We start from the raw sequence: 14385 nt of genomic DNA, 5'->3' as shown, positions 1-14385 counted from the left end.
TTGTAAGATACTGAGACTCACCAAGAGGAATCCCTTGTGATTTGTTCACATAAACATGCTCTAAAATCTTCATCTGGTCTTTCAGTTTTAAAGTAAGACTTTAAGAATACTTGAAAACCAAAGATAAGAATCCTTATGATTTTAAGTACTCTTCTACGATCTTTTACAATTTTACCCACGTGGATAGCCAACATTTTAGTACCACCTCTTTTTTTTTGTGGTAGTGGAACCAGAGATGGAATCCAGGGCCTCGTGCATGCTAGGCAAGTGCTCTACCACTAAGCTATATCCCCAACCCAAGCAACTTGTTTTAAATATCTTTTTAATCCTTTTTTGCAGTTCTAGGGATTGAACCCATGGCCTTACACATGCTAGACAAATAGTGTTAACACTGAACTTATATACCCAACCCAATACAAACTTTTTACAGAAATTTTATTGCCACATTTTATTGGTTTCATAAATTCTCAAATGTTTAACTACAATAACAAGTACAACAGGAACAAACAGGCTCATAAAAATGCTACAACTATTGAACATGTAACTCAACTGCTGAATGCCAATTATAACAAAGATTACTAAGAGTTGATAACTATCTATAACTTTGAGCAAATCATTTACACTAGATGAGCCTTAAGTGAAGGCTTAAGGCTTCAAAAATGCTTCTGATATGCTGATTCCTGTGCTAATATCCAATATACCTACTTCACACTATTTACATTCACCTGTTGTTTTGGAGGAAATTTTTACTGTGTTGGGATTTGGAAGAGATTACAATAATTTTTAATTTATCCAGGTGAATATTATGCTCTATTTTATTCTTTCCTCCCACAAACAGATAATATATCTACCAATTAATTTGCAAGCTTATTTTCCTTATAAGACAATGTACAACTCTGACAAATTTGTTTCATTGCTACTATAATGGGTGTTTTTTCCAGAGAATTTTAAATTTAAGTATACACAATAATCACCTGGTGGAATTCTACAACTGCAAAAATAACAGGTACTACTTGGAATAACTCTGACAAGGGTTAGGAACAGAGCAGAGGTAGGAATGAGAATTTTTGGTAAACACGTCCAATGATTCTGATGCAAACAGTGTGTTTTCCAGCACTGTTAAGAAATTCTAGTTAACAGACATTTTATTAGATTTATTGTCTCCAGGCAAACATTCAAAAACTTTGTATCTTTGTACCCTTTTTTGCTATATTATACCGGGCAAGCCATCCAAAATGTTATTGCCAGTATTACACTCTCAGGTTTACCTCTGATTTTTGGCTAGGAGGTAGCTTTTATTCGTCAGTATTACAGAAATATAGATTATTGAATGAGAAGAGTGTTTAATTTAATCGGGAATGGGAATATAAGATACCTTTCTAAATTAACAAGGGCACCTTCACATTTTTTCCCTTATCCTTTCCTAGAAAGTGGAGCCAAGGCCTCTCTCATGCATGCTAGTCAAGTGCTCTACCATTGAGCTACATCCCTGGTACCTCATTTCTGAAATGTTTGGAAATTATTCTTTGAAGGTTTAGAAAATTTCAAATCTTCTAAAGTTAAAATAATTGCGCATAAATCCAATTAATTCCGGTTTTATCTTTGTTTTGCTGAACTTGCACAGGACCGGGAGCATGCCAACTAAGGGTTCTACAACTGAGCTACACCCCCAGCCTGATTTTGGAAGTTTTCTTGAGATCCTGTTGTGAAACCATTTCTCTAATTGTCTGCTAAAATTTTCTACTTCATAATTTAGATTCTCTTTTTTTCTGGCTAACACTGTTTTAAAATTGAAAGTACTGTATATCTTTCAAAATATCAAATCTTATAGTTTCTATTTTCATGGTTCTTAAAAATTACATTGAGATGTATCTTAATTTCTTTATCTTGAAAAGAATCAACTCAGGAAATGTTTTTAACAAAAGCATCCGTTTTATACTTTTAAATTTTGCCCATTAATTCTATTATCTACCAAAATCTCTGCATAATATAGTTGAAAAAGCAGATATAATAAGCTAATTAGTTATATGATTTATACATGGTTTATTGTGCCACCACAGGCCCTTTAGATCAAGTCACATACAAGATGATACAAAGCCACAAAACCATCTTAGTTATTTTAAGAAAAAGAGTATATATAATTTTTCTAGAAAATTTGTCACAGTAGGTTGAAGATCACAAAAACTGAATGAAATGCTCTCATATGGAATTAAGCACACTGATGTTAAGTGCAAATATTCTTGATATCATCAAGTTAAGTCTTCAATAACTCACTGTTTATAAGTTCTTGCTAGAATGCTAGAAGGATTCATCTGGGGGCTCAGTGGTATATTGTCTAGCATGTGACCCTGGGTTCAATCCTCAGCACCACATAAAAATAAATAAATAAAATAAAGGTATTGTGTCCAACAACTTCTAAAAAACTAAATATTTTTTTAAAAAAGGGTTAACCTCTTAAAGGTTACATGCATCACTGAATCCAGAACAAATTTAGTAATGTATTTGATATTTTGCTTTTCCCTTTAGGTGCCGCAATAATTTATATTTTTTTTTCTCTTCAGATTTCATTGGTAGACGCTCTAAGATTTTTGGTTTTCTATTAGCATATATTAATAATAAAAAATATTACATTATTGAAATGCAATAATAGAATGACTGTCAATCATTCACTGTAGAAATCACATTCAAGGTCAAGAGCAGGGGCTGTAATCCCAGAAACTCAGGAGGCTAAGGCAGCAGGATTACAAATTCAAGGACAGTTTTGGCAACTGAGCAAGATCCTATTTAGAAATAAAAGGGGTTCGGAATATAATTTTGTGGCATAGCACCACTGTGCTCAATCTTGGTACAGCAACATACAACAAACCGCATTTAATCAGGCACTTCAGAGGTTTAAAAAAAAATAAAAAGGCAGGGGAGGTCCCTGAGCTGAAGAAGCTTAAACTCACAATGAAAGCATGAGAAAAAAAAAAAAAAGAAAGAAAGAAAATCCTAAGGCTGGGAGAAACAGACAGTTTATGGATATAGTTAATTTGAAGATGGAGTTTAGAGAATAGTATTCAAAGGGGTTTAAAAAAAAAAAAGAGGTATGTGTGCTGGGGAAGAAGTTGTTTGAAAATGTCATGAATTAGGGTATGCATGCATGGAAATACGTATAAATAATTTATAAAATTATAACTTGCCCTGAAGTTGGAGAAAAGGGCACACATAGCTCAGGTGGCTAGGTCTAGGAGCTGGCACTGAAGCCATCAAGATATACGCTCATCAAAGTCTGTTATTAAATGAAAGAGATCCATAATATGGTGACTTTTGTTTTTTTAGAGGAAAAAAATTTTTACAAAATCCAGGCACAGTAGGGCACATCTGTAATACCAGTGGCTTGGTAGGCTGAGACAAGAGGATCACAATTTCAAAGCCAGTCTCAGCAATTTAGTGAAACCCTGTCTCAAAAGAAAAAATAAAAAGAAGTGGGAATGTGATTCAGTGATAAATTGTCTCTGGGTTAAAGCCCCAGTCCCCCAAAGCAGAAACTAATAACAACAAAATCCAAATAATCATTATACAGAGGTCTACATGGCAGGCTCGGGGCGCACGTCCTGAGAAACATTATAGAAAGAAAGCTGGTTCTAGTCTGTGAAAAGCTATTTAAGTACTGGTGAGTGTTGATCACAGAGGAATTCTTGGGGGAAAAGGAGAATATGTGACCCACTCTGGAAGCAGAATTGGGTGATACAAGATCCCATGTCATCCTGTCTGAACTGACGTTCTGTAATACTTCAAGGATAGTGCATTCAAAAGTTCAAATTAACATCATAGCATCAAACAAGCGGTCTGATGGCACTGAACCCTCAGTGTCTCTACATACCTTCTGGGCGATCATGTTGCAGATCTCAGGCAGGAAGTCCTCACTGAGAAGCTTATAGAGCTGCCGCTCTCGAAGGGAGGTCCTCTCTCGAAAACTCTCGGTGACTTGTCTCCACTCCTCTTCTGTTTGGCACAGGAGCCACCAAGTGCCTTGGCCTGGACCTTGACATCCTACAAAAGAAAGGCATGATTCACTATAAGATATCCTAACATGGACACTTTTTTCTGTATTTATTCTCAGGATTATTTCTAACCTAGGTCATGACTAAAACAAGATAAGAAATGTATACTTTTGATTTTCCTATTGCTGTCACTGTTTACCAATAAAAGACTAGAGGCAATACAAATATAACTATTGTGACTTTAATAAGATATTAACATCCTAGAAAAGCTTGAATGGATTTATATACTTTCCCAGAAAAATAGTTTGAGGGAGAGTGCCTTTGCAGAAATTTATGCCTAGACCCATTTATATTGTGATACTGTAAAATACTTGATTACTTTCCCCTAAAATATGCCATTTGGATTACAGGATGAAAATCAGATAGAAAACCCATATGGCACACATAAAGTGCTGATGTTAATGGGACAGTTCGCCAAGATACTATGATTCACTAAAATGTCTGAGTTAACATACCTTGTCTTGATATTAAGCTGTCAGATGGAGAGATGGGTATGGGACAGGTGTGAGGAAAAAAGAATTGAAGAATGGGAGGGAGGCTAGTTTTAAGACTATTGCAATCATTTTAATTGCTTTCAATGACTTTGGAAAAAGACAGTCACCATCATAATATACATGAATCATGTTGACTTGATCTTTTCTAAATGCCAACAAAGATTATTACCATTTCTGGTCTGTGACTCAGACACCAGGGAGTTTTCTTCCTGCTTTTCACTGTAACACAAGAAGGTGGCAGCAATTAAAAGAAAAACAAATTCAAATTTACACAGTGCTTCCCTTAGAATAGGAAAGACAGTAGAAATAATTTGGATATAACTCTCCTATGTTCATATATGAATACATGACCACTGTAACCCCACATCATGTATAATCATAAAAATGGGAAGTTATACTCCATGTATGTATAATGTCAAAATAGACTCTACCATCATATATATTTAAAAAGAACAACATGGGGCGGGGGTTATGGCTCATTGGTACAGCGCTCGCCTTGCACGTGCAAGGTCCTGGGTTTGATCCTCAGCACCACATAAAAATAAATAAATAAACAAACAAATAAAGTTAAAAAATGTTTAAAAAAAAAAACAACAACAAAAAGACCCAATTAACATAACACAAAGAGAAAGACTGTGTGTTTGTAGATTCAAGAATGGTTCTACAGAATAAACGGACTAGGATGTAGGCATGTTGCTAAAAACCGTAAGTTCATTTGGGTACCAATGTTATGGCAATAACATCATCGTACAGAAAAATAACAATTTTTAGAAAATAAGACAGATGGGTTAAGTGTTAATTATTAAAAGTCAAGCAAAAAACCTAGGGATTCCATTGTCCTTTTCCCTAATGCAGGGCTATACTGAGAATAGGTGTTTTTAATTTGCTCTTATGTAAGGTAGAGGCTAAGAACATGGGATCTGAAGTTGAACTGCATCTTTCAAATCAGTGAAACATGCTTCTTTCAAACCATGTGACCTCAGGAAAGTTAAACTTTCCTGTAAAATAGGGCCATTAATAGTTCCTACCTCAAAGGATGTCAGAGATTAAATTTCAAAATGAACAACAGTGTTAAATGTCATTGTCATTTGTCAATTATTACCCTGAAACAAACAAACAAACAACAAAAAAGCTGGATTTTTTTTTTTTTGGTTATTTTTCAAACATTTAAAGTAGTACACTCTTAAATACAACTGTGGGAAATGAAAAAGTTTCCATCAAGGGTTGTCTGATATGAGAGCCACAAGCCACAGGTTACTGAACACTTATAAATTTCAATTTTCATTTATTTAAAAAATGTTTAAATAGTCTCAGATACATAGCTCTAAAGGTATAAAACTACCAGTAGAGGGTAGCACACGTCCATGTGTGCTTCTTAAAATGACATTATAATCCCAACAGCAAGGTACTTTAATTGTGCACTCACAGGGAAATGGAGTTACATAAAACATTTTCTTGAACATAAAAGAACATGTGGACCATGTAGAATCCAGAAACAGATGTTGCATATATAACACAAATGAATGACATTTCTCACAAACACTGATAAGGAGGAAACAGGTAGTTACCATCTAGTCAAATCAGGGAAAATTAAGCGGAATGCTGATTGAGTTAACAAAATCAAATTCTGATGGATCTACATAATCTGATTTTTTAGGAATGTGTTTTTGTGGTTAAAAAAAAAATCAGTGAAAAAGGCTTAATCCAAGCATTTAGATAAGTACTTACAGTTTATAAACTTACTAGGAAGAAACTGCTTATTCTGTTAACAGAAATTTTAGGAACGAGCCACACTTCCATTGCTTTATAATGATAGACCTGATTCTTAAGTGAAAAGTATATTTATATAGTATAGGTCAGATTGGGTCAGATTCTGAAATATACTCATATCAAGATTCATATGGTAGTCTTTCCTAAAAGATAATGACACACAAAAGAAATTATTTTCAATACAAGAGGATGCCTTTTCCTTTGCTAAAATTAAGAAAATACTTTAGATTTTCACCTTTTCTTTATTGTAGGAAATTGCATTCTACATAAAATAAAGTATGTCTGGGGATGTAAAAGGCTAAGTTCTCTGCTGAGAAATAATTAACCCTTGACCTCAGATATGATAGGTAATTCTACTAACATGCTGATTAGTTAACAAAATTAATTTGCTCTATCTTTCTGTATAAAACGTGTGGTTCAATAAATTCTTAAATGTTTGGTATAACAAATGTTTATCAAATCTTTACTATGGGGCTAATTGTAGAATGCTTGCCTAGCACTGGTGCAATTCTCAGCACCACATATAAATAAAAAAATAAATAAATAAAAGGTCCATCAACAACTAAAAAAATGAAAGTTTAAAAAAAAAGCAAAACACCTTTACTATGGGTCAAGCATGATTTTCAGTTTATTACACTGGCATGAACTGTTGTGTTCAATTTAATCCTCATTAAATGGATAATCATAATCCAATAAAATAACAGGCTTAGGGAAGGTAGGTAACTTTGTAGAGATCATGCAGCCAGGGCTTCCTGGTTCCTTAATGTACACTCAACAAGGACTCTGACCTTGGGTCTCCACAACCAAAGTCCCATGACCTCCCAGAGGCAAAAACAAAAGATGAAGAAACAAATGAAATGAAGGATCCTCCTAGCATGAAGGCATGTGACCAGAGAATAACAAGACTTTCTCACCTTGCAATAATCTCCTCCTGTAGTTTCTTCCTTTTGGGGGGCCTTCCTCTTCTTTTTCCTGTTTTTCCAGGAACACTTGAGACATTTTTTTGTCCTTCACTTTCCCTAAGAAACAGTATGGTCACACGTAATTCTAATATAACTAATTATAGTATTTCTGGTCACGAGGTTACCAAAAAGGATTAAATGTAACACACACAAGGAATGGGGAGGGTAAAATGTCTTCCATTATTATTAAACAGTGGAACCAAGGAAAACTGACATTTTGCACTATGTAAGCTCTACACCTTCCCAACAGTAAGCATTGCTCCTACCAACAAGGAAGTCTAAATAAAATTACAGGCAAGCATTGTTCAGGAATGCTGTGGCGAAGAGGTCTCTTATTTAGGAAGTACTCAGTAAAGCTTACATTTCAGGCCATCATTTAAAGTTCTCTGGAGTTAGGCTGATGGCTCCTAACAGTCAAAAAGCAGAATATCAATTCTAATAGAAAATGGAGTTCTTGAGGCATGCCTATGAAAGATGAAACTGTTACACGCATAACTGTGCTGTATTAAAATAGTCTGTAGTAAGGTAGTGGTACTCCTTAGAAATCACCATAGCCTTGTGGAAGAGGCTATGGAGTAATTCCTTTTAATTTATTTATGCATGTATTTATTTTTGCATCACACTCAGGGCCTTGCAAATGCTAGGCAGGCTCTCTGCCACCGAGTTATATCCAAAACCCTCATTTTAATTTTTGTATGGTAAGACTCCTTTTCTTGTCCATTTCCTTATAGGCATGCTAATACAATTAATTCCTTCAAAAGAGAAAAAGGAAAAAAAAGCAGCGATGTACTGATGTAGGATTCTGATGCACTTAATTTTAATGAATTACATTGTAGCCGTCACACCCTGACATTAAAGATTGTACCTGCTCAAGGAGAGTTCGCCATTGGACTTCCCTTGTACTGGGTCCTCTTTGTACATTCGTGTTCCATAAAAATACCAATAGAGGGCCCCAGAATTATCTTCCCCCAGAGGTTCCACACGGAGACTGTCTGCATCCAGACCCTAGACCCAAAAGGAATTGGGAGTTTGGGAAAATGAATAAAATAAAAATAGGAAAAAACTAAAGTGATTCAAAATTCAAACTTAGCCTCGTATTTTAAAATAACCAAGTATCATATTTATTTTTTGATCAAGACAGATGAAAGAGAGACAGAATGGGAAGGGACTACCTTCTTTGAAGAACAAGATTTGGAAATATTTCAAATGTTCCCTACTCTCACCACTGCTCCCATTTCACCAAAAAAAAGCTATCCTGCTGAAGGGCATCTAGGTTGGTTCCACAGTTTAGCTATTGTGCTGCTATAAAACATTAATATGGCTGTGTTACTGTAGTATGCTGTTTTTAAGTCCTTGGGGTATAGATGGAGGAGAGGGATAGTTGGGTCAACTGGTGGTTCCATTCCCAGCTTTCCAAGGAATCTCCATAATGCTTTCCATATTGGCTGCACCAATTTGCAGACCCACCAGCAGTGTATGGGTTTGCCTTTTCCCACACATCCTCGCCAACACTTATTGTTGTTTGTCTTCATAATGGCTGCCAATCTGACTGGAGTCTAATTGCTAGTGATGATGAACATTTTCTCATATTTGTTGATTGATCGTATATCATCTTCTGATAAGTGTGTGTTCAGGTCCTTGGACCCTTTATTGTGTTATTTGGGTTTTTTTTGAGTTCTTTATATACACTAGAGAACAGTGCTCTATCTGATGTGTGAGGGGTAAAGATTTGCTCCCAAGATGTAGGCTTTCTATATTACTCAGCAATAAGAGAATAAAATCATGGCATTTGCGGGTAAATGGATGGAGTTAGGGAAGATAATGCTAACTGAAGTTAGCTAGTCTCAAAAACCAAATGCCAAATATTTTCTCTGATATAAGGAGGCTGATTCATAGTGGGATAGGGAGGGGGATCATGGGAGGAATAAAACTCTAGATAGGGCAGAGGGGTTGGAGGAGAAGTTGTGATGGTCATATGAAGACACAAATTGGTGTGAATATACTTTGTACACAACAAGAGATATAAAAAAATTGTGTTCTGTATGTATTATGAATTGTAATGCATATATAATTAAAAAAATAGTTCTGGTGAATGTTTTTTTAATTTGGTTTAAAGGTGTTATTTTCTTATTTTACAACTAAGTAGTGTTAAAGATGTTTCAAAAGTTTTGTCTTGTGTGATACTGTACCATAGCTCTATCATTACCCACAGCCACCCCTTCCCCACTTATCGCTGTGCCTGATCCATACTGGCCTTCCCAGAACTGCTGAGGTCCTTAGCAAAGAGTGCACTGGATTACATGATGATTCTTTTTTTTTTTAAAAAAATAATAATTATTATTTTAATTGTAGTTGGACACAATACCTTTATTTTATTTATTTTTATGTGGTGCTGAGGATGGAACCCCAGGCCTTGCACATGCTAGTGAGCCTTCTACCACTGAGCCATAACCCCAGCCCTACATGATGATTCTTATGAGTCCATCCTCAAAGCTGGTGTGTGTATAGGGGATAAACTTCACTACCATATCTAGTTTCAAGTTCCAGAGTTTTCAATAGGTATTTTAATTATGCTCAAATTTAGACCTTGGGAAATAAAATTCAGTGGTCAAATTAGTTACAGTATGAAAAAGTGCCTCTTTTTGGTCCTGACTCAGCTGGGATAAAGTGCATGGAAAGAAGCACAAAACCCAACTAGAAATTAAATCAAAACAACATACTGCCATATAGATAACGCAGCTTCTGTTCCTTTGGCTACAGGGTCATGGTTGTGTTCACAGTGTCACTGTCAATTAAGAGCATACAGACAAGCCACCCAAGCCAAACTCTGGCATCTTGTATTATCTTTAGTTTCATGTTCTGACTAAATTCCTCACTGCTGTTTCTAATTGCTCTAGAGAAGGACTGCCAGTGAAGCACCTTGAGGAGGTCAAAGACATCATCTGCATCTAGCCGATAATCACAGAGCCGGTGCAGGATCTCCACACGGGTGCGAAGAGGCAAGTCCTGGAAACTGGCTTCTCTCAGAGGATTAGGTTTCCCTTCTTCGAGTTCCCATCGGTAGTTGATGATGTCCTCCAGGTAGCTGTGGAATGTCTGAGGCCTAACCAAACAGCCCCAGACATGAAAATGCATTAATATAAACCAGATGATGGGTAGAAACAGGAAGAGAGAGGTGAGTTTGATAGCTGATAAGTCTATGAAAGGAATTATGAGGACCTCAATGAAGCTATATGTACTAGACCCTCTACAAGTTTAGTCAAATTTAAAAGAAGATAAAAACATTGAGAGAGTTTTTCACAGATTAAGTTGTTTTCCTTTAAACCAGACAACACATTCTGGTCAAATAGTTAAAAGTTTTATATTATCAAAGATATAAATGTGAAGTGGAGGACAGTCTCATACTTTGCTCATGTAATTAAAGAGACTCTATGAAAATTATTTAGTTCAAAGTTGGATCCATCCCACAGATTGGCACAAAAAATAATCCCAGAGTCTGCCCTACTATTTAAGGTTAAGACACCAAAACTTGAAACTGGCTTATGGCAGAACATGAGGAGCTACTCTAATATGCAACTATATTATATTCTCCCTCTCTCTTTTAAGAGATGAGGTCTCCCTTTGTTGACCAGGCAGGCCTCAAATTCCTGGCTTCAACTTCCTGAGTAGCTGGGACAACGGGAGTACTTAACTTCTAAAAACAAATATATTTACTTTTTAGTTGTAGGTAGACACACAATATCTTTATTTCACGTGCTCAGGATTGAACCCAATGCCTCATGTGTGTTACACGAGCACTTGACCACTGAGCCCCAACTCCAGCTCAAATGCTTAATTTTTTAAACATTTATTTTTTAGAAGTACTTGGAGACAATACCTTTATTTTGTTTATTTATTTTTATGTGGTGCTGAGGATCGAAGCCAGTCGCACGTGCTAGACAAGCGCTCTAAAGCTGACCCACAATCTCAGCCCCTCAAATGCTTAATTTTTTTAATATTTATTTTTTTAGGTGGACACAATATCTTTATGTGGTGCTGAGAATCAAATCCAGTGCCTCACTCATGCTAGGCAAGTGTGCTACCACTTGAGCCACGTCCCCAGCCCCTCAAATGCTTAATTAAAAAAAAAAATTTTTATTTATTTATAGATGAACACACAGTATCTTTTATTTATTTTTATGCGGTGTTCTAAGTTCTCTCAAGGCATCTCCATACCACTGAAATTAGTCTGAGGCTGCTTTGAATATGTTGAAGGGGCATTCCTTGGAATGCCCAGATACTAGGGCCAGGGCCTCAGAAGGACCCCAGCCCTTTTTAAATATTGTATTTACAGACAGAGTTTTGCTGCATTGTTTAGGGCTTAAATTGCTGAAACTGGCTTTGAAATGGAGACCCTCCTGCCTCAGCCTCCCCAGCAGCTAGGATTACAGTCTGTCACACTTGGCTGATGTGTAACTTTGTTTCTTCCTAAGGAGTAAAGAGGAATGAGGCCCTATCAGTTATCATTAAATTTTAAAAAGAGTCATACCCATATCGACTTACAACTATGATAGTTACATCTGTAACCCTTATTGCCATGTATGGTTAGGAAGCACAAGCCAGCCAGTCCCACAATATATCTGAACAGTGTGGTTCTCTGTGCCATCAATCTGTCTGGAAGCCCCTACCTGACTCAAGAATTGCATGCTTTACAGGTTTTCCTACAGCTCTATTATAGTTTCAATTACACTATGTTTGTCTTGAGGCATCTCCATAACACCTTAACCAAATGGTACTGAGGGCTCACAATGCAAGATAATTCAGATCTTGTACAGATAAACCTTCTCATATAAATCTACTTAAAGATGGGGGAGGGGGACTTTTGAAGGTAAATGTACTGGACAGAGTAAACTGACACCAAAGGCTCCTTTCCACTCCTGGCTCTTAACCCTCTGTAGGAAATAAAACCATATACTCTCAACCCTAGAAAAAAACCAACACAAACCAAATTTTGCATATTTTTCAGATTTTGCTATTTAAAGGAAGAAGAGGGTGGTAGCAATGTACTCCCCCAAAATAGCTGTGTGAACTAAAATTCAGTTCTAGAGTTTACATTACCTGGAACATTCACTGATTAACTCATCCATTCAGCTCAGAGCAATTCCCTCTTAATGACTTAAATACCTCCCATCTTTATGAAATTATCCTTAATTAAAAGAAAAATTATTTGAATATGGTAACGAGGATATCAAACCAATGAAGTTTGAACACAATAAGATCAACATTCCCTGTTGTCTGACAAAAACTCCAAATACTCTTAAATGACCAATTTTCTCATTCATTTTCCATCCTAAAAAAATAGCAGGAAAGACAACTGGTTGTTTTTTTTAATAAAATATTTAGTTTTTAGTTTTAGGTGAACACAATATCTTCATTTTATTTCAATGTGGTGCTAAGAATCGAACCCAGTGTCACACGCATGATAGGCGAGTGTGCAACCACTTGGGCCACATCCCCAGCCCCCCAAGTGGTTGTTGTTTAGTATCATGTGAAGAAGAGTAGTAATTACCTCTCTGTTCCTTAGAGATTGAGAGATAGAGAATGAAAATAAGGATGAGTCAACTTTCAGCATCAGGCATTCATTTCTTAGAACCCCAACAGAGAGCCTCAGCCTGCTCCAGACAGAACAAGCTTCTACTGGTGAGCCATGATGGCATGACTAGGTGCTGGGTTTTCACACAAGTCTCAGCTGGCTGGAACTGGCAGAACTTGTGACTAGGCAGGGCAACAGATTTTATTATCTGCAACCTGTTTTGGAAGATCACAGATGAAGAGTTCTCTGAGGCAAGCAAAGGACACAAAGGACAAAAAGGGACAAAAATCTTTAGTCTCCCTGCAAAGGAATAATTAAGCCATGGCATCATGCTTAGTACACAATGTAAATGAAAAATAAAATCACATTCTCCTTTTTGCTGTGCCATCTGCAAAGCAAAGGAAGCACATGCACACATGGTTAAGTCACAGTTAACACAAGTCCTACACGGAAATAAACATCCCAGTTCTAGTAAAACAACAAAAGGCTCTATAAGAAAATTTAATGGGTGGTGGCATAGTTTATTGGTAGAACTCATGCTTAGTATGCGCACGGTCCTGGATTTAATCCTGTGCAACAGAAAAACAAACAAACAAACAACAAAAAAAACCTGATAAAGTGGGCTGGGGTTGTGGCTCAGCAGTAGAGCACTCGCCTCGCATGTGTGAGGCCCCGAGTTCAATCCTCAGCACCACATAAAAATAAATAAAGGTATTGTGTCCAACTACAACTAAAAAATAAGTATTAAAAAAAAACTGATCAAGCACTTATTCTTCAACAGCATAAAATGACCCAGGCCAAAATAATTAAAATAACAGTTTTTCAATAGGGCCATATGGTAGCATCACATCCAACATACCTAAAATTAACAAGATAGTCAAGATATAAAGTATGATTATTCTGCCAGGCATGGTGGCAAATGCCTATAATTCCAACAACCTGGGAGGCTGAAGCAGGATCCCAACTTTGAAGGCAGCACTTATTAGAGTGCTTGCCTCCCATGGACAAGGCGCTGGGCTCAATCCCCAGCACCACAAAGAAAGAAAGAAAGAAATGGACAGACATGTATCATACTCAAGGATTGCAAAAATAAATTATTTAAGCCATCCATTCTTCTAGCAAGCTTCTTGGGAGGAAGAAATTTACAAGCTGATTTAAAATTTTAAATGAAAATGGTAAGGACTTAGAATAGCCAGAATGACCAAAAAAAAAAAAAAAAAAAAAAAAAGCACTAGAATAAAGTTGGTGACCTTACCCTACTCAATTTCAAGAAAGCCAGATACTGTGAACAAGGATAAAACATACATGTCAATAGCAAGACCAACACAGACAACATATATATGTAAGAAATGACCCTCCAACGCACATTGACTTCATACCATGGACAAGCAATACTCCAAAGTGCATCCAGATGTGTACAAACCTGAAACTAAAAATTCTATAAGAAAACATGGGGTTGTGGATTGGTGGTAGAGTGCTTGCCTTGCAAATGTGGGGCACTGGGTTCAATCCTCAGCACCGCATAAATAAATAGACAGATA

General features: G+C 36.4%; 1 protein-coding gene and 1 long non-coding RNA gene across 5 annotated transcripts in view; one reads left to right on the top strand and one right to left on the bottom strand.

Annotated features, from left to right (window-relative positions):
• Positions 1 to 3871, top strand: part of LOC144364993 (uncharacterized) — a 39349-nt gene extending 35478 nt beyond the window's left edge. For both annotated transcript variants that reach the window (XR_013423235.1, XR_013423234.1), the window contains one exon: positions 1625 to 3871. This is a non-coding gene — a long non-coding RNA (uncharacterized LOC144364993). The remainder of the gene's footprint in view (positions 1 to 1624) is intronic.
• Positions 1 to 14385, bottom strand: part of Cecr2 (CECR2 histone acetyl-lysine reader) — a 163052-nt gene that overhangs the window by 39145 nt on the left and 109522 nt on the right. For all 3 annotated transcript variants that reach the window (XM_078015543.1, XM_078015544.1, XM_078015545.1), the window contains exons 3-7: positions 10192 to 10375; positions 8138 to 8277; positions 7225 to 7329; positions 4710 to 4759; positions 3866 to 4035 (exon numbers count right to left, since the gene is read on the bottom strand). In XM_078015543.1, the coding sequence (XP_077871669.1) occupies positions 3866 to 4035; positions 4710 to 4759; positions 7225 to 7329; positions 8138 to 8277; positions 10192 to 10375 (649 nt within the window). The remainder of the gene's footprint in view (positions 1 to 3865; positions 4036 to 4709; positions 4760 to 7224; positions 7330 to 8137; positions 8278 to 10191; positions 10376 to 14385) is intronic.

The sequence above is a fragment of the Ictidomys tridecemlineatus genome, chromosome 6 (assembly GCF_052094955.1).
Source record: "Ictidomys tridecemlineatus isolate mIctTri1 chromosome 6, mIctTri1.hap1, whole genome shotgun sequence".
NCBI classification, from domain to species: Eukaryota; Metazoa; Chordata; class Mammalia; order Rodentia; family Sciuridae; genus Ictidomys; species Ictidomys tridecemlineatus.
This window is presented reverse-complemented; position numbering and strand designations above follow the sequence as displayed.